The sequence below is a fragment of the Eretmochelys imbricata genome, chromosome 2, assembly GCF_965152235.1.
Source record: "Eretmochelys imbricata isolate rEreImb1 chromosome 2, rEreImb1.hap1, whole genome shotgun sequence".
In the NCBI taxonomy this organism is placed as follows: Eukaryota; Metazoa; Chordata; order Testudines; family Cheloniidae; genus Eretmochelys; species Eretmochelys imbricata.
This window is the reverse complement of record NC_135573.1, coordinates 238,467,934-238,494,309: the sequence shown is the minus strand read 5'-3', so window position 1 is coordinate 238,494,309 and position 26,376 is coordinate 238,467,934. Positions and strand designations below refer to the sequence as shown.

The 26,376-nt window shown below is 43.2% G+C and overlaps 1 protein-coding gene across 1 annotated transcript; it reads right to left on the bottom strand.

Moving 5' to 3' along the window:
• Positions 1-6,547: 6,547 nt before the first annotated feature.
• Positions 6,548-26,099, bottom strand: JCAD (junctional cadherin 5 associated). Its single transcript, XM_077809478.1, has 3 exons — positions 25,801-26,099; positions 12,900-16,633; positions 6,548-6,709 (listed from the first exon to the last, which is right to left on the bottom strand). The coding sequence occupies exons 1-3, from the start codon at positions 26,097-26,099 to the stop codon at positions 6,675-6,677; spliced, it is 4,068 nt and encodes a 1,355-aa protein (XP_077665604.1). The 3' UTR covers positions 6,548-6,674.
• Positions 26,100-26,376: the final 277 nt, after the last annotated feature.

Sequence of the window (26,376 nt, the reverse complement as noted above, 5' to 3'; positions counted from 1 at the left end):
GGAAAAATGCAATTCAGACCACAGGGAGGGGGTGTATGTGTGTGCAAGAGAGAACTGAACACTGGTGAACCAGGGGTGCTGGCACAATTTGTAGAGTGAGGGGTGCTGAGAGTCATTGAACCAAACTGTAAACCTTGTATATACTGGAAATCACTTCAAGCCTAGGGGTGCAGGAGCACCCCTAATTCCAGCACCTATGTGGTGAGCCACCAAATATAGAAGACTTTATGTCCCAGCCATTCCTGCCACCTGTTACGCTATGTCTTCATTGCAAAGAAAGGTGTTTTTACATCGAGAGAGTTAACAAGATCGCTCTCTCGATGTAAAATCCTGTTGGAGACAAGGCACTGCAGCTTTTAACCATGGTAGGTAGCTAAGGTGAAATCTAACAGTGCCATTTCTCACTTAGGATTTTACATTGATACAGCTAGCTCTCTCAGTGTAAAAAACACACATCTTTTTTGCACTGAAGACATAAAGTGAGACACAAAATTAAAGTGACAACTGGACTGTCATCCTGTGCATTTGGATGTCAAATGCGCTTGTTCTAATCTGGCAGGAGTTTACTCCCAGTTAGCCTAGGTGTAAATGACATGCTCCTAGGCAGTAAACAACCACCAGATTCACACATATGGGGAGAACAGATTCCAAAGCTACAGAATAAATATATGGTGCAAAACCAAGATGGTAGTGAGCTGAATTTAAAGTCTGTTACAAGCTAGAATGCCATCCCCTAAGAATTGGGCCAGCTTTGTGGTGCAGGAAATAATTTTTCAGGGAACATACTTTAATTACAAGGTGAATTCTCAATCCACGAGGACATAAAATGACCATAGTTTAGTGGCTGCTACCACACTCCCCTGACAAATACCACGATGCTTTACAGTTTCAGTAGTCCCACTATCTATCTCCAGGTGAAGAGAAACATCAGCTGACACACCCCATTCCTTCCCAGAACAAAAAAAGCAAAGATTAGCATGTTCATGCAAAACCTTTATTTGGAGAATGTCTATTGTTGGCCAAAAGCGCCACCTGACTTACACGGTAGCATGGAAACATAGTGTTTACATTGTGCAGAAAAATACAAAGAAATCCTTAAAGACATTCATCCTGCAATATTATACAAATATTATTGTAGTTGCTTATCCCTGTTTCCTCCCTTTATCCCTCTGAATCCCCTCTTGGCCTGTCTAGAGCAGAGATCAATGGCAATGACTTATTGTTGGCAGTGGAGATGACCCACATGTTGAAGCTCTCTCTCTAGAAATACTTCCCGTTTTACATAAAGACCAACACGTGTACACTGATGCATATTGTCTGTATTTTACATCTTCTTGTTTTCTGCTCAGTTTAGGAATTACGTGTGGGATGTTTTTGGTTATTATTTCAACCAGTTGAGAGTTGGACTGCTCGGCTTTCTACTGGCTAGGGTGGAACGTTCCTCATTTATTGTATAATCTCTATGTTCCTGCGGTTTCCCCCGGATAGGAAATTTCATTTTATTTCTTCTCTCTGCTCTGTGTTGGTCACTTCAGACTTTTTGTTCTTTTCACCCACTCCCTGCACTGTAACACAGTGGAGGCATGTTGCAAACACAGTTGGCAGAATGGGTGGTGGTGAGGATTGTGGATTTTGGTTTTGCTAGGGATATCAAGATTCATCTTTTTCTTTGTTTCAAACAATTTATTTTAAATAGTGGTTAGGATAAACAGCTTTGATTTACTCCCACATTGAGGCTTCTGGTAAATATTTTCATGTGAGTTGGAAATAAGAGAATTAAATTGCAAATGTTTTAGCATTTCAACCTCCCTAACAGTGTTCCAATGGCTTCAGCAATTTAGCCGTTGTCTGTGGGTTTGCAGGCATGAGCCTGTAAACTCGCACCCTTTGGAGTAATCCCAATTAAATCAGTGGGGCTCCTTGTGTGAGTAAAGCTTATGCCAGTTAATAAGGGCTGCCATATTGTGGCCTTAGCGTCTATATCACCGAATTATGGAGAGCAGTTGAGTCCAACCTAAAAGAAACCAACTATCGCAGAAACTATCAGTTTATGGACCATGATCCACAAACAATCTACCAATTCTCTCCATTCCATTTAACACAGCTTATGATACAGTTTAGCTCATGCCTCCACTTGCCTCTTTGGTCTAATGGGTCCTATCAAGGAAAGAGTCTGTTTCCAGTTTTACCAGCTTAACCTGAGAGACTGGAATCTGAGCTGCAGCAGCCAGTGTACAGTTGAAGGATCTTCTGCTATTCACAATTAGTAATGCAAAATAACTTTACCTTCTGCCTGCCCCCCACACTCACCCTCTTTCTCCCCTCCCCCTACACCAGGTATGTAGGAGTTCAGCCCTACTCCTAATGAAAGCGAAGGGTAGCAAAAGTTACATTTCGATTCCCAGCATAAGTGCCAGCACTAGATACCCCTCAGTCAATAGGCTGCGTGTGCTTCCAAGGCAGCAGAACACTGACCATATATATATTACTTTAACTTATTGAAGAAGCAAAAGCCTTTTTACTAAATTCAGATATTTATATATAAATAAGCCTGCTGGACTGGAGATTTTCAGATAGGCACAAACTTGACACATTATTTGTATTACTTGTAAATTTTAAACACAGAGTGTAAACAATCACTTCTTTTCAAGGTGGGTTGGGTGCTGTAGTGTATGAAGTACTGTACTTACCTCTAATGACTTTGCACTACTAGGAAGTCTCCCCACTGGACCTAAATTGAGGGAGCTTGGTGGCCCTGTATAGGATACTGGTGTCTGACTCACAGACTACCCCTCCGGTACAATCTACCTTGATCTTTGCTTTGAATGACCTGAGATTGTGAAGGCTAAGTTATGGTATTTTTTACTCCTAGAAAGGTTGTTCTGAGTTAATTTAATGGCTGGGTGAGCACTCATGCAAGTACATGGCTGGGCATTTCAATTGCCAGATTTCTTTGGCCATTAACAGACTTTTTCCGGACAGGCTCCAATTACTTCAAGGAGACCTAAGGCCACACGCTCCTGTCCCTTACTCCTCCCCCTCAGCAAGGTCTGGAACCTGCGCTAGAAAAGTAGTGATTCTTTAAAGGAAACGTAAACCGCAGATTAACCCCAGTCCTGCAGAAGGATGGATCTGTGCAAGTGGCTGCTTAGGCCTGCAGACAATCCCACTGGCTTCCCCAGAACTCCATGTGGAAATAGAGGGTCTGCCCACTGCATCCCCGCATAGGCTAGGAACCAGCGTGACTCCCCGTTGTTTGTGGTTGGCAAGGGAGTGAACAATGCAGAGAAGCATGGAAAGGAGCTGTGAAATCTGACTACTTACACTTCTTCCCCGACAGAAGAAAAGTGGCTGGGGATTTGGGGCTCTCACCTTCTTCCTGAAGGATGCGTCATTGCACTGGCAATAACATGACTAGTTCTTTGGATTGATCATTCACTCTGAAGCTTGATGGAAAAATGGAAGATGATGGTGGGTTCTAGAGGACTCTTCCCGTTACACTTTTTTTATTTTTAAAGCGGGCAGTAATTCTTTTTATACGTATTTGGGAATGCCTGGAAATGTAGTGCTTCTAGAGGGTTACACAAGGCTAGCCACACCGGAGCCTGCTGTCTTGTTTACTCACAGAATGGCTGCAGCAGTGCACGCTTCCTACACCAGTACTTGGAGGGACCACCAACGAAATTCGGTGCCTGATGCTCCACTGCTGTTCTGATTTGGTGGCATTTTGCACCCACGCTGATTTGGTGTAATTGATACACAAGCTGTAGGGAAATGGACAATCAGGCTCTTGGTCTTTCTGCTGAGACTACCTCCACCACCATTGTTAGTTCCTGCCACTTGTGGGGATGGTTTTATATACCCAGTAAGAAAGGCACAGAGACAGAAACTATATTCACGGCTTAGCTTTTTATGAGGATCAGTTTGGGACTTTTGTCCCAGCAGGTAAAAGTGTCCCTATGCTGAATGCTAACTGCATCTAGCAAAAGCCTCTCGGACTTATCCACCTATAGCGTTAGCCACTGGTTGCATGCCAGACAGCCATCTTCCTTAACAATGACATACGTGCTGTAGAAAAAACAGACTACAGATTTATGAATAATACACATTCAAGAGTATAGAGTATTGTATCTTAGTAGGAAAGGACATGACCAGTGTTGTTAGACAAATATACTATGTTCTTATAGCATTAGTGCTACTGTTGTTTCAGCTGTGGGTCAGCCACAAACTACTGTACCACCAGGGTTATAAACCTGCTGTCTAGATTTTAATTTTCCATGCATAGGCAATAAATCATCCCCTACTCTCTGTTCACCTTTCTTTAAGATGTTGGCTGTTTACATGTCCTGGTCATTTCACTTTATCCACTCTCGATGGATTTACACAACAGATACATTGAAAAAATTGTTAATTCCCCCCTGCCTAAATTTGCAGATTATTCCCTACAGAATAAACGGATTATCCCCTACAGACATGAACTGCAGGTAGGTGGACTGGTGATGGATGGCAGTTTACAGTTCTCCTGAAAATCAAGTTATTGCCAGGCATCTCAGCTTTGCTACTCAACAGTATCATTGACATCAAGTGGTTCATTTAAAAAACAAACAAACAAACACAGAGTGTGACTCTCCTGAGAGAGCAAGGGGAGAAACTTATTTTGTAGCTATTACTAGCACAGAGATGGTCTAGGTTGTTGCTAGTGATGAGTTGACAATGCAACCTATTATGGTATTACAACCAGAGAAGCCAGATTTAGAAAGGAGCAGGCGATGGCTAAGCCTTATGGATACAGATTCTCCAGCTCTACTTGTGAACAAAGTCTGCAAGATTCAGTTCAATAAATTATACAATCACATTTTCTTTGAATATGTAACAAAACTTTTAAAAATTCCATGAAGTTCCTGTGTAACCGAATCATGTGTTACAGATAAGAAATTCTTGCTGCCAAAGCACAGTATGTGTGTTTGGTCTGTTTTTGCCAACTCACAGACCACCCAAAAATTTATATTTCAGGAATCTGAAATGTTTAAAAGATAAGGTGGTTCTCCAAAGCAAGAATGGCTTGTAACAAAGCTCTTGAAATTCATGGATATATTGTCAAAAGAATGTCAGCAAACAACACTTAAAAAACCCCCAGAAGTGGACATAAAGGCTTTAAAAACACAAACATTGTGCAGGTTAATTCAGTATTAAACACAGCAGAATGTACAGGCCTTTTAATATACTCTTTAATGTTTGTTTAAAAAGCCATATATTTGAATGTTACAAAGAAGCTGTCCAAATCTATCCACCCCCTTCGGTGATGCCCATTGGCTCCAAGGGTGAATTTGACCCAGATTTATTTATTTTCACGCACTAGCCTAATTCAAAACCAAACCACATAAAAAAAATGTTTAACAAACCAACCCAGGTATTTTATCAAAGCTGCTCCCAGACACCGAGACAGGGTTCCAAACCCACGTTTTGGTAATTACAGCCCGAGGAATGTTATGGCAGCAATACCAGCAGGGATGGTTCTCAGCTGTGTTCTCCAAAGAGCTGCTCCAAAAAGAACGATCCAACAGTTGAGGGGAAAATTGTAGAAATTAACCCTGTACTCCATATACATACATATACACTGACTGTTCTTTTCACAACAAAAGAAAGTGGCAGTACTGGATATGAGGCCATATGGAACGTGCATTAAGATACATAAGTGACCCCTCCTTCGTCTGTCTTCTGTCAAAAGAATTATTCTTCTTAAAATATAATAATAATAATAATAATAAGTCTTTATACTGGCCACTTAACAATTGTTTACATCGTAGAAAAATAGACAGTATTCTGTAACAAGAAATATAGTTAACTTTGTTAAAATGGGCTATTTTAAACCAGCAATTATTGTGTCATATAAAGAATTTCTAAACAGCAAAACACAAATAGATAATACTGAGTGCAAAACAGCCAGTGGTATTGTTTGCATTGGTTCAATATATTTAGTTGCCAGCTACTGTAATTACATGTTCTGTACACTGTACTACAAAAGTCTTGATCTTTTAGGAGCTTTTGGGGAGTTTGCTTTTATTTTCTCTACATGTGGCAAATAAGTATTTAATCAAAATTAATTCAAACTGTGGAAGTCCAAACTGATTTCACAATCAATCAATCTTCATTTGCTTTATCTTGCATTCATTCCAAAGCATCCCCCCTCCCCCCCGCTCAGTACAGCAGCACTCATGTCTTATGGCCAAAGATTCCTCAACTTAAGCAAAGTTTTGGCTTTAGAGATTCAGAAGTTTAGCTTATAAATTCACATTCCTTTAAAATCATTTTACTAATCTCCTGTGTTTAAATGTACACAGAAGAATAAGCTCCAAAGCCGAGCCTCATTGAGTTTACTATCCCAGCTGAAGACTGTTAAACATCGTTTAGATGAAAACTCTTTGTCAAGTGTAGGCATTAAGTCTTAATGCTACAAAAAACAGATGGTATCCAAGTAAGAGTCAGAGTTTTCTGTGATCTCCGCAAAGCAGATATGTGTGAATAACTAATTTCCTATTGGCAGTGTTAAAGGCTTTATCAGAATATCATAAACACCACAAATGGAGGCAATTTCCAAGTGTTAAAACACAGAGCAAAATCAGCAAAACATTCTTAGGAGAGCAGACGTCTCTAGATTCTCATCGGTGTTCAGCTCACACCCTTTCAACCCTGGAGGGATCGTACATATCTGAAAAATGCAAGACAGGAAAACCATGAGTGATGGGTTCTGAAATTTACTCAAGTTTAGTAAATGTAGCTGGCAAGAGAATAAGACACTATTTTCTTAATTTAAAAGTACAGAAAAGCCCGGGCAAACACATTCTTCTTCTACAAAAAGTCCATTTAAAAATTGAATAATGAACTTGCAATTATTCTTTTTTTACACTGCGTGGGAGAATTCAGTGCTGGTGCTGGACTGAGAGCCCTGGAGATGCAAGTTCTTGACTAGAGCCTGATTCTTGTCCCATTAGCTCGGATTCCGATCTCACTTACACTAGTGTGATTTGGGAGTAACTCCACTAAAGTCGGTGGAACTATACCAGTGTAAAACTTGTGTAGATGAGTCCAGGATCGGACCCACCAACTAGAAAAGGAGTTTTACTAATTTGCCGTTGAACTGAGTTGGGATGGGGCTTGGCCCCTAGGGGTGTGTCTGTACTGCAGCTAGGAGCGAACCTGTCAGCCGAGGTGGACAGACTCCACTAGCAGGGCTAAATATGGCTGTGTGAACATTGCACCCAGGGGATAGGGTGAGCTTGAGCTGAGCTGGGCCCAAGGCTCCTCCAGTGCCACAACGGCCACACCGTTATTTTTAGCCTGCTAGTGCGACTTTGTCTACCCCAGCTGGGAGGCTCACTCTGAGCTACAGCACGGATATACCTTAACACTGCAGAGCAAAGAAGGGGCAGCGTACACCTCCCAGCCATGTGTCTCAACCCGGACCCATATGACCATTTTACAAGGTGGGGATACAGTTCTGTCTTCATTTTTCAGCACTCAGTGTCTCCTACTCTGCGGAATAATGCCTTTGCTTTAAACATTGGTATCACAAAGAGAGGCTGTGTTACATCACTGTGGCCAGGCTGTCTTCCTCCAGCGTGCAAAGCTCCAGGCCATAGTTTTCAGAGTTATTTTGTGTGGACAGAATGCTAGACACAAGATATGATGATTATTATCAAAGAAAATCAACCCCATGCTTTGGTGAATGCAACAAGTAAACAAATAGCATCATCACCCAATTATACCCATTTTTCTAGCTAAAAGTACACAAAAGCTGGTCTATTATATTTTCAATGGGTTTCAAACTGAAGTTCTTACTCAGGTTCTGATCATGCAAAAGCTTACATGCAAGCAAATATCTGCATCCTCCCATGCATATCAGCCTGCAGCACTGGGGTGGGACTTCACTGAAAGTCCATGGGATGTGTGCGTCCAAATCACGTAGGTCCTTGAAAACCACACCCATAGTTTGTAGTCATGTAACCCCCCACTGCAGTGCCTGATCCCACAAACACTGGTGCATGTGAGTAACTTTACTCGTGTGTGTAAAGGAATAACCATGCAGATTTACACATATGCACAAGTGCTTGCAGGATCAAGGCCTAAATTAATGGAAAGTTTTCCCAAGTAAGAACTTCTGGATTTAGCCCTGTGTAAAGACAATAGGAATAAACATTTGTTGCACTGACAGATTGGTGTCGTATCATTTTGTCTCCTCTCTTGCCGCGCTCTCCCTCCCTCCCTGCAGTATTTGCAGGGCAATCAATAAAGGAAACCTTGTCAGCAACGGATATATTTTAGAAAATGTGTCATTCACCTTCTTCTGACGGTGTCCAAATGTTTTTATTAACACACAACACATGGATCAAAGTCAATAGAAGACTCCTGTTGGAACTGCTGTAGTCTAAAAGACATTGATGCATGCATTTAAGCCCTATGGATCAATGCGTGGGAAGAACCCGTGAGGTATGGGCACTTTTCCCCATGTAATTTTTTTTGGCCATTTTTTTTTATATACATCCAGCCTTTTGGTATGTAGGAACTACGCTTCGTAGGAGGAGATGAAGACAAAACTAGAAAGGAATTCATGGTTTTGAATCATGGTTCTCCCTAAAGGCCAGAGGTGCTGAACACTTGCTACTTCCATCAACTCCCAAGAGAGCTGCAAGTGTGCAGGCCTGTGAAAATCAGGGCGTAGGATGATGGAAGCTCACCCAGCCAGAACACTATTTATTCTCTGAAAAGTTACTCATACTTTCAGCTATCTGAACTGAAGCCAAATGGATTAGGGCAAGATTCTGTCTGGTGCATGAAGGGGCAGCAAAAGGACTGGGTTGTGGCTGGACCCTCCAGGCAGAATTCTGGCTTTGTCATACAGCTGGTGGGCAGGCTGGGGGAGCAGATGCTAGAGTAGTAGATCTGCTCCCCTGGGATGGCGCAGCATGCTCCCCTGCTCAGCACCCAGCCAGTGCAGTGCATGCATGGGAAACATGGCCAGGGGACTGTTTTACTCTGCCCAGACAGCTAACAACCATGGGGGGCATTAGCAGGGAACAGGCACTTCACTTCCCAATGAAATCCTGGCCAGTCCCTGTCCAGAGCTTCTTCCACCCTTCCCATTGTAAACCTATGCAGGAGTTGAACAGACTGTGGCCCTTCAGTTGTAGATTTGTAAATGTCCAAATCTTCATCAAATTTGGGTGCAGACTAGCACTGTCTTGCTTTCTCCGCTCTTAGGAGCCTGTTCATGCATGACAGAGGCTGATGTGCCCAACCAGCTCTGAGCACACTCAACCAAATTCACTGAAGTGGGTGTGGTTACACCAGGGATGAAATGAGCTGATTGAATGTTTTATTTCATGAGACAGGCTCATGTAATCTAAGCTAGTTCGTACTATTGCCCTCCTGCTTACTACTTAGGAGTACACTGCACTTCAATAGCCCCTTCTACCAGCTGGATCTCAAAGCACTCACCACCATTAGTAAATAAAGCCAGATCCCCCTTGCTAGCTGGGTGACTAATTAGCACCAGCACTTCACGGAGGTTAAGCGACTTGCCTATGGCCACAGCGGCATTTCTACAGCAGAACAGGGAAGTAAGCCCAAGTCTCCTGATTCCCAGCCCTGGGCTTTAACTCTTTGACTTTTCTTCCTCACATCTGACAACAAAAATCTAAAAAGTCTCTCCCCCATCCCGTCAGTTAAACAGCTCATTAGCTTACTGTATAAGACAACTAATTAGAAAGATCAACATACTAAGGAGGAAATCCTTGTCCCACTTCAGTCACTGGTAAAACTCTCACCGACATCAATGAGACTGGGAACTCACGCAAATGCTTGCAGCCCAGTAATTACAATTGGCCCTAAAACCAGTGTGTGTGAGGGTGGGAGCTCGGAGGGATGGAAAGGCATGGATATGGGTGCACACTGGACAATAGAATAAAAGCTTGGAAAGGTAAAAGATTTCAATGTCAAGGTTCCAAGGTAATTATTATAAACAGTCGGGAAGAATTGTTTTTTTGAATTGTTTGAAATACTTTTACATGTCCTTTGAAGACAACGGCATTGATTTATTCTCATTTATTCAAAATACAGTGAAACCTGTCTTAAGTATGCACTCAAAAAACAAAAATCAGCAGCTTAAGAAGTGATCTTTTACTAATGGTGGGGCAGAAATGTACTCGTGTGTTTGGAAATACATTAGGGTGGTCTGTTGCAACGGTAGTTTGCATAATAAGGGACTGTCTCTTGTACAGTGTTTCATTTTAACTTCAACTCCCTCATTTAAAAATAACTGGTGCGTTTGACAAGTTATTGTATAAAAATAGCAAAACAAGGCTTTGGATGAGAATCTCCGTTTGTTGACTCCTCTAGCATCTGTGATTGACCTAGCCTGCAACTAGGATAGACATCAGTCTTTTCCTGTCCAAGCTGCATGGGACTTTGGCTCTTTTCTCTAAAATTCTGCTGGATACTTACTGAGTCCTCACACCACCTCCCCATTCCAGTCTACCCTCTCACTAGACATATAGTAAAACCTCAGAGTTACGAACACCAGTGTTACAAACTCACCGGTCAGACACACATCTCATTTGAAACCAGAAGTACACATTCAGGCAGCAGCAGGGACAAAATAAATAATAAATAATAATAATAATAAAAGTACTGTGTTGAATGTAAGCTACTAAAAAAAAAAAAAGGAAAAGTTTGAAAAAAGATTTGACAAGGTAAGGAAACTGTTTCTGCGCTTGTTTCATTTAAATTAAGATGGTTAAAAGCAGCATTTTTCTTCTGCATAGTAAAGTTTCAAAGCTGTATTAAGTCAATGTTCAGTTGTAAACTTTTGAACGAACAACCAAAACGTTTTGTTCAGTGTTACGAACAACCTATGTTCCCGAGGTGTTCGTAACTCTGAGGTTCTACTGTAAGCCACCATGGGACTTTGGTGGTGTGGGATAGTAGAGAAGGCAAAGCATGAAGCCTCTCTACAAAACTTAGTTTTATACTCCAGACTACACCTCAGAGGCCAGGACTTGAGATTTTTCTATGTCACTTGTATCCATATTTGGGTGTGAACAAGTTAATGTTTTGAGGATGGGAGGATGCTAGTGGAGGAGATTCCCTCCCAACCCCTGTACATGAGCACTATGCCCTCTATTATATTGATTAAGGGGAAATGAAGATCAAATTCTATCCAGTTGTGGGAAATGCTGTTACAGGTGCAAAGGAGCAAAACTCTTCTCTGTGCTCTGTTGAAGTGGCATTCAACCAATTTAGATACAGTACCAAGGGGGACTGTATCTAAATGGGAACAGACTGTACAATTCAGCAGTAGGGGTCAATTCAGCTCTGATTTACTCTGGCATAAACTAGGGCACTTAGATTGTAAGCTCTTTGGAACAGGGACTGAGTTTTTTTGTTCTGTGATTGGACAGTGCCTAGGACAACAGGGTCCTGGGAAACCATGGAGGCTCTGAGGCATTATAGTAATACAAATAAATAAATCATAAAGTCTGATTTGATACATCCCTGCAGCAGTGTAGACTGGAAGAGCTCCTAGGGAGGCTCGGCTGCTCTCATGCCCAGCAGAATGTCTCAAAAGGAGGAAGACACAGGAAACCTCTTTGAGGCACAGTAGGCCTCGTTAATTCAGGGAAGTTGAATTTGCCTACACAGTGAGTTTGGAGTTACAGTATAGTTCAACACAGAAGGAGAATCTGAGATGGAGGGGGCAGGAAATGAAACAGACGCCTGAACAGTAGGAGCTGGAGGGGGGATTCTGATGCTTATTTAGAATTCATGCAATTCATCCCAGGGGCTGGGATGGGGACAAATAAAATCCCTCTAAAGTATGGTTAAGTTAATCTCCATCTCCCTACACTGGAGAATTTTACATAGATTTATACTGACTGGGTTAAAGAAGAAGTGTTTGTGGGTTTTCAGCTATTAGAGAGGAAGCAGGGAAAACAAAAGAAACATTAAGTACTGGGTTATCAACCTGCCTACCAAGTACCATGCATTTACTCTTTCCAAACACTTTAAAGTCTCTGAACAGGTGGCATGTCTGACTTTATATAGATCTATGGCTACACTTCTCAAGGATGCCAATTCATTTAATTAGCACATCACTATGTTCAAAAGACCAGATGTGAGCTGTTCTGGAGAGTTCATCAATTTGTAAGTTAACTTGGGGTTACTTAAGTAGCAGACAAGACTATCCTTGACCCAAGGAGCAGAGGACTCCAAAAGCATATGCTGAAAGGTTTGGCCTCATGTTTTCCTGGGGGATATCAGTTATCTGAAACACTTCGTATAATGTCTCAAGAATATTATCTACACAATTTCTACCCTGAACGTTTAACCCTTTCTCCATGGCTTCAGATTAGAATATATCAGGTTTGTAAGTATTTTTTATTTCTTCTCAGTCCTGATGTGGTATGTTCCTGACTGGAGAATAAAAACCTGGACAGTCATGGAAATGGGTGGGATCATAATGTGTGCTATGTTGGAGCGCAAAACCAGGGCAGGTATTGTGAAATTTCACTTTATTTTTGACACATGCAGTCTTCTGAATCCATTAGGTTACGGGAAAGTCCTACAACTTTATGAATGAACTTCAGTAATCGGAACCCAAGTGGCTGCAATAATGTAGAGGATAATGCTCACTACAAGAAAACTACAACTCTTTATTGACAACTAATCTGTTCATAGCCTATTAAATTATTATTTAAATTACTATTACTCGCAGCTGTAGTGTGTGGCAGTAGGTAAAACAGGAATGTTACTTCTTCTAAGGATACCACAGAGGGAGTTGATGTACGTTCCCCGTTAAAACAGTGCCCAACTGAATCCCAGATAATGGTAAAACTGGGCCTTACCTAAACAAAAATCTCGGTCAGCCTTCTTCTTGCCTATCGTAGTTACGTGTCCATTTTCATCGAGAGAGATAATGCGCTTGGAAACCGCACCTGTGTGCGCCATTTTGCAAGAGAGTTCATTACTGCTGAGTGGGGCATAGCTTCCTCTCTCCTCTTGTACCCTTGGAGGTTTCTCCTCATCTACTTCCTCCCCTGAATCTGCACTCTTGATACTCAGACGCCGCATACGGGAAACCGAGTCAATTTCTTTCATTCGCACCAAACGATCCATGACTGTTCGGCTAGGGGGAGAGGCAAGTTTGCCTTGTAACGTCTCAATCACCTTTGAGGTGCTTCTAACTCTCTTTTCCGAGCTCGGAATGATCACGTTTCTTTCAGCAAGTTGATGTGTAACAGACTTGCAAGGCAGGTCTGGATCCTCATCTTGCCTGTTGAGACCTGCATGCTGTTCAAAACCTTGCTCAGTTACCAGAGTTTTAGATCTGGCTTCTTGGTCAGTGCTCTGCTGTTCACCAGTCCAAAATGAGAAGTCTCTCTCTCCAACAAAGAGAGAACTTTCTGTCCAGCCACACTTTCGTCTGCCCTCATAAGAGCGGTCTTTTGTTTCTACTTTGTCACGTACTATTCCCCCTACTGGTAATTCAGGATCCTGGATACTATTTGCAGGACTGGTGTATTGGTGGAGGCTAGTTCTGTTCCCAGGAATTAGAGACTCCACTGCTACTTCTATACCCAGAATCCTTGCAGCTCTTGCCTGCAGTGACTCATTTTGGGGGATCTCCATTGCATTTGCATTAGAAGAAAAATCAGAGTTGTTAGCACCAGGTTCAGGATCAATATCCAGTCCCACCGACCTCAAATCTGGCTCAGAATGACCTTGATTTCTACTAGTTAAAGACAATCTTACTATAGATCCTCTCTCTAAAGGTTTATCACTCCTGGGAGTTGTGCTTTTGTTCCGTTTTACAAAATCTAACGTATTAGCTATGGAATTTCTATTCTCTTTTGTCTCCTTTAAGTCCACATGATTGAATGGATTACTCTGATTTGCATTATTTGGACTACTGGACAAAACTCTATTGACTGGGCCTGAACTAGGTCCCTGTTTGTTTGTTCTGTTCTTGACTTCCTGGTTTCTTGTTTCTGTTATCACACTTCCATCTGCTGGCTTGATTAAACTACTGCTCTCTTTCGCATTCAAGGAGCTGTGTGATCCAACACAGATATGTGGATCATCAGACTTAAGCTCCGTACTCCAACTTTCAGACTTACTTTTAACTCTTCCTTGTTTAAATGCAGGACCATCTGGTACCACAGTTTTTAGCTGCTTACAAGGTCTGAGTTCCTGGGTTGATTCATCAGTTCTGGAGGTCCCTATCTCTGTAGGAACACAGTCCTGCTTTGTTCCCTCACTCTCCACGCTATCTTCACTACTAGTGCTTTCTTCCTCTTCTTGGAGCTCCTTGTTAAAACTTTCTAACTCACTTATTGCATCCCAGGGACGGCGACCAACAGGTTTCAAGAGAAACTGACCAAATAGTTCTTTACTCTTGCAGGGAGCACTTGCTTTGCCCTTAACCACATCACCCCTGGCAATTGTGCCAGTTTCCCTTTCCTGGGTAGGCATGGTTGTGCAGGACCCATAAGGCTGGCTCTGGTATGCCTTTGGTGAATGTACCTGAATTACTGAGGTGGCAGTCCTTGAAAAAGCACTATTGCTGGATGGATTGAGGTTCATCTGACCTTTCATATTGCATGTGTTCTGCCTACATTTTCTGTCATCAGGGGATAAACCTGCCTGTTCTGACCCAACCAAAGACACTGTACAGGCTAAGAATTTTGGAGCCATCAATTTATTATTTGGTTCACCAGGTTTTATACCATGGAAAAATTGTGACCTTTTCGAGTCTTCAGTGAAACAGGTCTGTGTTTGCTGGTCTTTGTACTGATCACCTGGCCAAGAGCCAGAGTATTTGAGTTCCCTGTGTTTTGTAGGCTGAGTAAATCTGAGGTCATTCATTTGTTTGAACTCCTCTGGTTTCCACAGCTCTTGTTTTTGTAACTCGGTTTTATTGGTCATGCTTCCTGTGAGAGCTTGTAACTCCAAGTCGGTGGAAGACATACTTAAAAGACTTTGTTCTTGCAAAGCTCCATTGTTGTCGAATTCATTCTTCTTATCAGGGCTCTGTGTTAAGTTATTGTTCCTATCAGTATCTGGCAGATTTGATTCAGATTTAACTGGGATGGATACCAAACAAAATATAGTTTCATTCATTTTTTTCTTTGAACTCTTTTTGCTCTGCATCCCAGTTCCAGGTTCAAACTTTTTTACTCTAGTAACAGTCTCACAGGTGCTATCCATATGTGGGTTTCTTACAGAAAGGTTGCCCTTTGGGTACTCCTGATTACTTTCATTTTCAGGGAGGTGATTATCTGTGTCACCACTGTCTCTTTGGTCAGGCAAGGCCCAGTTTTCCTGATCTCTGTTGGATGCTGCCAACCACCTGTTATTTGTGGTGCTGTCGGGAATTCTCTCACCCTTTACAATATTTAGTAAGTTTGATGGATCCAAAAAGGCACTATTGTATTGTAGTTCGATAGTTCTCTCCTGCAAAGCAGTAGGATTGGTCCTACATGTATTTTCAGTGTGTTTACTGTTGTCCTGGAGGCTCTCTGGATGTGCTATTTTAATATGCCGTATTCGAGGATCATCAAAAGGAATATACTGAATGGAATGCAGGTAGTCATCAGTGTGCCTGGAATGGCTTTGTTTTCCATGAGGAAGGTGGTCATCTTTGCAGTGTTCACCCTTAGTTTCCAATGTGCTAGTGAAGGGTAGATGGCTGCTGAGGGTCCTCTCTACTGGATGCCGCTGACTGTTGTCAAAGCACAAGTCATAGTTAGGCACTTCATTGAGGGAATGCTGATTCACACTTGGCTGAGGTGGGGACTTGTAAGATGGAGGTGGTATATAGACAGGGGGCTCTAAACCAGAGTCTGGAATGTAAGTGTCTTGCTTCAGCTCATTACCTTTAGCTAAATATGAAACAGGCTCATCTGTTTGCTGGTGGTCCTGAAAGCCACTGGTTTCTACCGGTGCCCTCATCTGTCGGTGCAGTTCATAGGATGGAGGTTTAAGGGGTCTGCCATACTTGGGCTTGGCCAGAGGAAGAAGGTGGCTTCCAGTTTCCCTGGATTTTGTGAATTCCAAAGGCAGTCTGTTTTGGGGACCAGAGGGTGCTTTAGTTCCACTTAGGAAGTGATGATTATTCACCAGGGAGGGTATTTCCACACACTTCAGAGTCTCTGGTGAAAGAACTTTTGGCAACGATTGTGATTTCCCTTTGTTATGGGAGCTAAGTACATTGTCTCCCAGGCTCAATGAGTATAGATCCTGAAGCAGTTTCTCTCTATCACCATCAGACATTTGTCTTCCAAATTTTGTAGGTTGTTTCCAGCTTTCTGTTCTTAAACTTTGCCATTTGTAATCACCGGGCACTTTCCAGGTCTCCTGCAAGCCACTTCTCGTCACACTCTCTGTTCCTACCTCCAGCTGATTTTCTTTAGCATGTCTGTACACTCCATGGGGTGGTGCCAATCCTTTCATTTCAGAGTCTCCTTTGTCGGTGTAATCCAGTAAGACGCTAAAGTCTTGTCCTCTTCTTCTCCAGTAGGCCAGATCTTTATCAGTCTTGGGCCCCGAAGACCATGCTAACAGAGGTCTGTCATAAAACCTGCAAAAGAAATGCAGTGTCACAGGCAAGCTATAAAAATGCAGTCTCTTTCCTTTATAGGGAATTTTATTAGAGGGTCAAATGCTGAATTATGCCAATAGGGTTTCCACTCTCAGTTTCTGTAATTTATTCACAGCCATAGGACATTAAAATCCTCTCCTAGTAATTAACATACACATTTTCTCACAAGCAAGGAAGGAGGCTAAGCTATATGCACATACACATTAGCACGGCATGTATTTTATTTATTGGTATGCTTAACTGCTAGAAAACAATGTGCACAATGTTGTATGCTGCGCAGACATGTAGAGTCCTACTGAATACATACTATAAAAAGTGAATTGACCATGTTAAACAAGGCTTTGAACCCTAATTTCTGCTCTCATTTACATCAAAACCCATTGACTTCATCAGGGTTGCAAAGGGGTAGGCAAGCATAAGATTATAGGACTCTAGATTTAAAAAGAGAAGGCAGTAGGGGGAGTTTCTTAATGTAAATTTCTGTAAGAAACAGGATTTTGTACTATAGCACAAGGGTTGAAAGAGAAGATGGTGCTGGTTAATTTGATCTTTTGTGTTTGGTTTAAGGAATAAGTCTCTTTAGATGCTTCAAATATATCACCTTTGTGGTATATATAATTTTATGTGAACATAGTTTTAATGAGATTTTAAACATCAGGTTAATTTTTGTGTGTAACCTTTTAAATTTGTTTTTACCAAAACACATCACTGAAACATGAAAAAGGAAGGCTAAAACAAACACTTTAGTTATAGAAATTCAGAAGGCAGATTTCTGAATTAAATCCAGCAGACAATATCAGATCCTTCCCATGTTTCCAGGCATGGTGTGAAATACTTTACATACTATTCCAAAGGAAAATTGACAGTTTTCTGCATTAAAAGTTTATCTTTTAGTTATACTGTGGTTCTGCTGTTCTTGTAAATAAGGTGTCTAAAAATCTAACTGCCATTATTTTACTATGTAACTGCCACCAGCATAACACAAGAGAGAAAAATCAAAATTGACATAAATAGGACAAGAATGTAGATGGAACCCAAGAAATTCCTTCCTCCTCCCCCACCCTGAGTTCTATGTACAGTCTGCTCTTGGTTTCTGCCAAAAAAGTAATAATCTTCTCACTAAAAAGGTTTAAATAGATAATAAAGTTCAGAATTCCGAATGAAAATGTAGCAATCCATATTCAGAACACTCTTCAATAATTTTCTTTTACGTGAGGAAACTTTATCCTATCAAGCAAAAATGTTTAAAACATTGGGATAAAGACTATTTTTGTTTTAAGTCTGATGGATTAAAACCCATTGTCTGAACGAAAGGTTCACCATATAAAATACAATTTGCAATTTGCTTTCTGGGTTTCAATATTAAAAGCCTGTATTAATCCATGGGCTATAATGGGACATCTCCGATATTGGAAATTTTACCACAGTTAGGGTGAAAACCACTATATCTTTCAGCATGAGGGAGTGTGCAGCTGACTGTATGCTGTCAGCCTTTGGAGATTACCAAGGCCACCTCTGCTACCTTTATGTTTTCTCATAATGCTATAATGCTGTTGTGTAGCTATTGACTGGAGAGACTGTGAGTGACTGGGTCTAGGGAACAGACAAGCCATGCATTGTTCTGTGCAAGATCTGGTAAAGGACATAAAATATATGGAGAGATCAGTCATACTAAACTATTAAAACACACCAAGTACAAAATCACAAGCAGTATTTATTCAAGACTATAACACAACACCACCACTGGTCTTCTAGGCAGTAAATCAACACTGAGGTTAGTGATCACTGTTATTGATGATGGATCAGTGAAATGCCCTGGCATTATGAAAGTAGCATTTGTAAATAACTACTGGAAAAGTGTTACCTAGATTCCTAGTGGGAATCCACCAGAAAACAAAGAAGAGTCAGCCTTCAATGTACGAAATTATGTGAATGTTTCCCCTAGTCATAATGCATGCTTCAGAGGAGAGAAAATCCTGCCTCCTTGATAGCGAGAATGTAACCAAATGGTTTTACAGAAGTTGTTTAAACAATATTTTGTAGTTATAGTAACTAAGGAAGTTCTAAACAGGATGTAAAACACCATACTGAAGATCTACATTATGTCATCATAGCAACTAGAATGCAGAAAGCATGTTTAAAGAAAGGTAATGTTAGGGCTTTTCTAAACCTTGTAACATATATATTAATGAGGCAGAGAACATTATTCAGTTTATATCATGTGACTCACAGCAATTAGATTCAGGAATGAGGATAGTAGAGGCATGGGTAAAGATACATTTAGTGGTACGGAGAAAAATCCTGGGGGGAAAAAAATTAAACTACTGGATTGAAATGTTGTTCATGTTGTTATTTTGGTTAGAAGATAGAAATTTTAAAATCTTTCTCTCCTCCAACCCCCCTTCCAATTTCTGTTGTTAGAAGAAAACAGTATTAATGTAATAGAAAAGAAGGCCGATGACCCAACTTTGAGTTAAACTTGAGTTGATTTCAGAAGCAGTGCAACATCTACCATGACAAGTAATAGCCTTGCACTAGTCCACATGGAGAAATAATTTTGTATCCAGGACAGTGTGGCCATATCCACAGTTGAAAATATAACTGAACAGTTATCATGGTTGAGAATGATCAAGAGGCACCTGTTGTGAAAATTTTTGCTATCTGGTAACATCACCGCTTACTGTGCAATTCTGCCCTACACTACTTGCAATATAACTGGTGATACGAACGCAAAAACAAAAACATTTTACAGTACACCTGCCCTCTTCAGTTGGGTGTCCAATCACTGGGGCACCAAAAATCACCAGACATTTTTGAAAATGTAGGCCACTATATTTAACAGAATAAATCAGTAATAAGGAAAACTTATTAGCCAATCCATTAAGAGCTGGAGAGTAGAGTCAGGAGACTTAGATTTTATTCTCCACTCTGCCAGTAGCTTGTAGGGTGGCCTTGTTTGAACCACTTAACCACCCTGTGTCTTAAATTTGTGCTAATACCCACCTTTGTAAAGTGCTTTGAGATCTTTGGATAGAGGTCCGGTGCGAGTTCTAAATATGCCTTATTCAGGACACAGTCCTGCAAACACGGTGTACTCCCTGGTGCTGTAGTGCTTAGTCCCATAAGCATAGGGGGACCCTTGGGAGTATCATGTTGGATAGTATTTACAGGCTCACGACCTATATGGTAAAAATTCTTTTCTAACACAGCCATTCCTATAGGTAGTACACAAGTGCTGCCAAGCCCATTTGCTGTCTCTCTATTTAAAAAAAAAAAAAAAACAACCACACATTGGAAATATTCTGGATCAGAGTTTCTTTGATTATTTCCCTAGATGTGGCGTGAATTAGTTCCATCTGAAATTACACCGATGACAAACTTTTAAACACAATTTTGGAAATTTTTTTAAACAAAAGAGCAACTCTAGCAGTATTTGAACTCAGTGCCTTTGCAAATAGGAGGCCAATACTATACGCTAGGCTGCATGGTCTCTGGTCATCATCCATCAGAATTTACAAGTGTGACTTGGTTACACTAATAATAATCACTGTGCAGTATCTGGTGTTCAAAACACTGTATGTCTATTAGCTACTTAGTTCTCAACACACCGCATGAATAATATTCTTACATCCATTTTATGGCCTCTCTCATGGAGGAAGTCACAGGGCTTTAAATTCACCCCACAACTGCAGGAATTATGTCGTTTTTTTTTTTTTTTAATAGGTCTCCATAATCTACTATATCCCAGACTGGGGGCAGTTCTGCTAATCATGGATCAGCAGGGATCCTAAAAATCCGTTCTCTGTGGAAAAACACGGAATTTGTGTTTTTACAGCGAATCTTTAGTTTGTATATTTTGCGAAAAAATAAAAACATATATCAATTATTAATTAAACTTTACTGAAAGTCCCAGTATTGCTGAAAGTATCATGCGGGGCTGACTACCCCGAACCCCAGCTGCCTGGGAAAACTAAAGCTCAGCATTTCCTTTTACTTGTGGAAAAACGTGGATTTTTAGGTTGTTTTAAGTCAGAAAAATTTTTATCACGGAAAACTAGGATCCCTGCCAGTGGCATACCTATGACAGGAAAATTGGGTCGGCTTCGACTTTTGGGTGGGCAGGCAATGACGGGGGAGGGTGGGAGAAGAGGGAGGAGGAGGGATGAAAAGCCCGCCTCTCCCCGCCCCCTCCAGCTGGCCCTTACTGCTCAGCAAGCACCAGAATAGGAGACTGCTCAGAGCATACAGGCTGCGAGGCATGCCCAAGGGGCGGATGGGGGCCCCGCTGGAGCTCAAGCTCCGCCCACCCCTCCCGCCCCCAGCGCGGTGTCTATTCATCCGGCCGTCCAAGTCCCTCTCCTGCCGACACCACGTGCTGCTGCCCCACTCTCCAGCCCCAGCACTAGCCCTGCCCAGACCCACCCCAGCCTGGGATGACTCTCCGCCTCCCAGCCCGTGGATTGGGGGGGCTCTGGCCCCGATTTAGGTGGGCGTGGACGCTAAGTGGGTGAGCCGCAGCCCACCTGAGGCTATGCCCCTGATCCATGCTGATCAGCTGCAGCTTGAGAGGAAGGGTGCAGCTTCCGAGCTTCACCTCTATTGCTTCTACATCCACTGCTCCAGTTGGTTAGGGAGGAGCCATGTGACCTTAGTACTACTGTCCCCCACTGAAAATCAACTGAAAATCAGGACGGGGAGAAGAACTTCAAACCACCAGCTTCCCAGGACAGGAGCAGTGGAAGCTCCCTAAAAGTGGAGGGCCACCAGTGCCCGAACCATGGCCCCACCCCTGCACCACCCCTTCCCCCAAGGCTCCACACCTGTGCTGCCTCTTCCCCCCAAGACCACGGCCCCGCTCACTACTCTCCGGCCCCTTCCCCGCCCCACCCCCCATTGCTCATCCTTACAGCCAGTAAAAAGTGGGGCAATGGCTCCCAGCCCCAAGAGGAAACCCACTGCTTAACAGAGGCTTCTGCTCTACCCCATCTCAGGTTTTCAGCTAGTGAGGCCAGCTGCTGCAGTCTGGGAGTGGAAAGGGTCATCTTTCCTTAACATTGTTTTAGGGCTCAAGGAGGGAGTCTGAAGGGGGTGGTACGAAGCAAGAGTAAGGGGGAGCAAAGGCCTTATATGGGGGGTGCAGAATAGAGGGCACGCAGAAAAAATCATTTCCAAAGATGGAGAAACAATGTCACAAGAGAAAGCCATTGCTTAATGACAGGATGGGGACGGTTTGAATTTCCATCAGCAACCAACCCAATTAGCTACCAACATTAATTAGATCAGTAGCTGAAAGAAAAAATAAACTCTGCCCTCTAGAGGCGTTTGAGTGTCCCCATTTGGAAGAGAGAGAGAGAGAGAGACTGCAAGATCATCCCCCGACAAAGTGATTGCAGTACTGGCCCTAATATTTCTCTCCGGATGCAAGAGAAACACATTGCAAAACAGAAAACATGAGAGTTTAAACAAAATGCTTTCCATAGACAATAACTGCTAGGGCTTGTAAGATTTCCTGGTAGGGCTGGTGTGTAGTAGGACTTGCTGCATGTAAAAAAAGAGGTAGCCATTTTAACGAAAGGGACACAACTACAGCCGTTCAGGCCCAATATTTGGGTCCCTACTCTGAGGGGCAAAAGGGAGCTTTTTAAAAACAAGATTTAATATTAAATACAGTGTAAACGGACAGGTTCTACTCCATTACTTCCCATTTCATGAGAGGTTAGGGAGGGACACACTGAGTGGACACCCAGTCCTGTTTTTTAACTCTACTCTTTTTTAAAAGATACCACAGCCAGTATGCCATATTTTCCCCATCCACACTAGCATTAAAGAAAAGGAGTACTTGTGGCACCTTAGAGACTAACCAATTTATTTGAGCATGAGCTTTCGTGAGCTACAGCTCATTTCAGCTCACGAAAGCTCATGCTCAAATAAATTGGTTAGTCTCTAAGGTGCCACAAGTACTCCTTTTCTTTTTGCGAATACAGACTAACACGGCTGTTACTCTGAAACTAGCATTGAAGGACATTCCCCCTACATCTTGGCTATGGCAGACAAGCAAGCTAGTATTTTCTTGTAATGTTGATGTGCCCTAAACGTACTTACCCAAATTCTCTCTCTCCTCCTCATGGGCCCAGCTCCAAGTCCAACCATGTTCTCCCCTCCACATGCTCTGTCCTCCTCATTTGCCATTTTTTCTACCTCTAGTAGTATATTACTTTGCTGCTGAGGACTAGTCTCTCTCCCTCCAACTGAGGGAAAGCCTGCTCTTAAAAGAACCTCCTCCACTGGTTCCCCATCCTCATTCTTTAAAGACCATCTCTCTCTCTCCCCAAAAGGGGCCAAACAAGCTTGGAACCACATCTAGACCAGAGATCCTTTTGAGCTCACCGGCTGCCTTACTGCTGCTGCCCAGCTGTTGAATTTGCTCCTTTCAGTAATTCTAGTTGGGGAGAAAGAACACTTCTGCGCCCAGATCAACAGCTTGCAGGTCACCTGTAAGGGGAGGAGATGTGGAGGAGAGAGGAGAAAAGCCTGGCAGCCAGGGGGTGCAGCACTGCAGTGCTACTGAAGGCAGCATAGGTGAGTTAGGCCAGCACTGGAGGAGAATGTCCCAAGACAAGATCCCGTTTCCTCACTCAGGACTTCAACACTTTCCAAACCCTTTGGACAGAGGAAGGTGGGGCGGAAACTGACCCTCTTTTTCTGATAACCACCCAGGATATTTGGCCTTGCTTTAAATATCTTCCCAGCCTCTTCCCTTTGTTCATATTTAGCATACAAGTGGCTACAAAAACTTAACTACTGAATACGCGTTCTAGACAGAGTCCTTCCTGTCCATTTTATCCCAGTTCAAAAGTGCACACGCTACACGACGGGAAGTGCAGTGGTGCAAGCACATTTTATGAAGGGCTGACAAGGGCTTCCACTGAGTTTGAGCTGCCTTAACAAGAACTTACAGACACTTTCTCATATTTGCTCCAATGAGAGCTGCCTAAAAATAAAGATTGTGACCCTCTTTGGTGAGGGAACTTCCCCAGAAGTAGCTGCATTCAGCTGGATATCCACCAGGGATCGACGCACACATGAGAAATAAGGAGCTGGGTTCTGTTTTACAACTATTCATTTTCATAAGCAACAGTTTTGCTGTGTAAACATCCCAATAGTGAACAAAAAAGGCAATGTGAGCCCAGGCTCAAGCCAAACCCCCCTTGAGACCACACACCAATTGTGCTAAACTAGGGCTTGGATCCAGGGTCCCAAGACCTGCAGGGCTGGAGGATCTGAATCCGTGTTAAGCTGGGACTCTGCCCTTCCTGGGGCTGCGTGTGCAGGGGTGCCCAGCTGTGTGAACTGTCAGGGCAGTGAGTGGGAACCAGTCCCAAAAATTCCCTGCAGCCTCCTGTGATAGCAGCTCCAGCTCCTCTGCACTGCAGGGAAGTTTTGAGCCTGGCTTCTACTTTCTGCCATCACAGTGCATGCAGCCCAGGTGCCCCTGCACACACAGCCCCATGGAGGGCAGGAGTCCTGGGAGCAAGGTCTAGAGAGCAGAGCAGGGACCAAGTGTTGCCCTGCAGGGAGGGGGAGCAGCAGAGTTCCTGGCTCAGCACAGCCGGGGGAGGGATGACCCCACCAACACCTTGACCGCTCCCCCCTCCCTCCAGGGCCATGCTTGGTCCCGCTCTGTTCTCTGGCCCTTTCTCCCAGGCCCCCTCTGGACTTCCTGGGACTGCGTGTGCATAGACACCTGGGCAGCGTGCACGGTGAGAGCCATGAGTAGGAGCCAGCCCCAGAACTTCACCATAGCCTCCTGGGGATCCCCTAGCCCTGCCTCCTGGGGTGCAGTGAGGGCAGGGATAAGGGATCCCCAGGGGGTGTTGGAGCAACTGCACCCCAAGCCCTGGGAATGCCCTTCACTGCTCTGCAGCTAGCAACAGCTAGGCTGAGGTGTTTGGGTGTTTTTCCTCTGAAACCTACATTTTATCTCAAACCTCAAAACAGACAAAAATAAATAAAAAACCAGCCCAACACAAACCCCTTAACTGAGCATCCCATTTTAAACATTAAGAATTGCAAAGTTTCATTTGAACAGTTTGCCAGCCCTGGAGACTGGTGTCCTAATTGTCCTCAGAACAGGTGCACCTGGGAGTTTTCTTGCCTATGTGACTCAGCCTAGCCTGAGCTCAATTCTTAGATTACAGGGTGGTTCAGTATAAAGCCTTCTCAAACTACAGTCAGTCATTCTGCTGAGACAGCCACCAAAGGAACTGATTACGAGCTTTATGTACTGATGTGCTCCGTACGGGCACCTGAGTCCCACCAAGAGCACAGAGTGGGCAGTAGAGTTTTCCCACAATGCACCATGTTCCTAGAGCTAGGATGTCGACACTGGGGAGTTGCTAGGCACTCTGGGGTATGTTTATTTTGACTCAGGTCTGTGCATTGCAGTGTGCACACCAGATCCCTTGATTCAAGCACAGGTCAGAAAATGATTAACCTATGGTTAAAATGCCCAGAGTTCCTGACATGGGTCAGCTAACTTGAGTCCCACTAACCCTAGGTTTACATTGTAGACATATCCTATGTCTACACAGGAACTAGACACCTGCGATTGGCCCATGCCAGCTGACTCAGGCTTGCGAGGCTGTTTCATTGCTGTGTAGACTTCTGGGCTCGGAGCCCAGGATCTAGGACCCTGCAGGGTGGAAGGGTCTCAGAGCTCAGGCTCCAGCCCTTGCCCTGAAGTCTACACAACTATAAAACAGCCACACAAGCCTGAGCCCATGACCCTGAGTCAGCTGGCACAGGCCAGCCGTGGGTATCTAGTTTCTGTGCAGACATAGCCTATGTGACCTGAGCTTCTCCTCCACACCAGCAAGGCCTTTTGTAAAGGGTGTTTGTTACTGATTCATTAAACTGCCCCCTCCCCTTCCCTCTGCTGTTTTGATAAAGACTACACGCTACAAAAAGGCATGTTAATGTTAGTGTGCTGCATCATGTAAAGTTTCAGTGCATTGACGGGCACAAAAGCAAACAAATGTTCACTTATCACAGGTAGAGGGTAAGGGGGGCTGAAGTCATGCTCAGTTATCTGCCAGAATGAAAGGAAAGAGCAGAAAGCCAAGCCATGGCGTGACACAGACACTTACCCCGCTTCTGAAGTATGAAAAGTGGACAAACCCCGGAGGTCTGGGTGGTAACCGGGACCAGCATGCCTCCCTTGGCTCCCATGACTGCCTTCGCTGCTGCTCAAGTTGCCTTTTGCCAGTGGTTTCTTGTTGTAAATGTAGGCTCCAGAGTCTGTCTCAAACCCGTTCAGCGTTCCCCGACTAGTTCTGTTCTCTGTAATCTCAGCCTGGTATCCATCATTTCTGTTCTCGTACGAAGCAGGGGGGGTTTTGGACAATTTGTATCCATGAGAAATCAGGAGGTCCTCCACACTGAACATGTTGTGCTGGTTTCACTCACTGCTGTGCCACAAGAAAGCTCTCTCCAGCAGGATCCATCACTGAAAGAGGGAACAGAAGGCTGTTCTAATAAGGAAAGACAACTTTACTCAATCTGCAGGCTACTGGATGCAGAGTTTCATTCTCTCGCCTCAACATAATAAAATACATAAGACTGAAGCGCCTGCAGATGCTGATGAATCATGTGTTGACCTTCCCTAGATAACATACGTAAATTTGTTCAGCCAGGGAACAGATGCAGAGCTGCTGCTGCTGAGT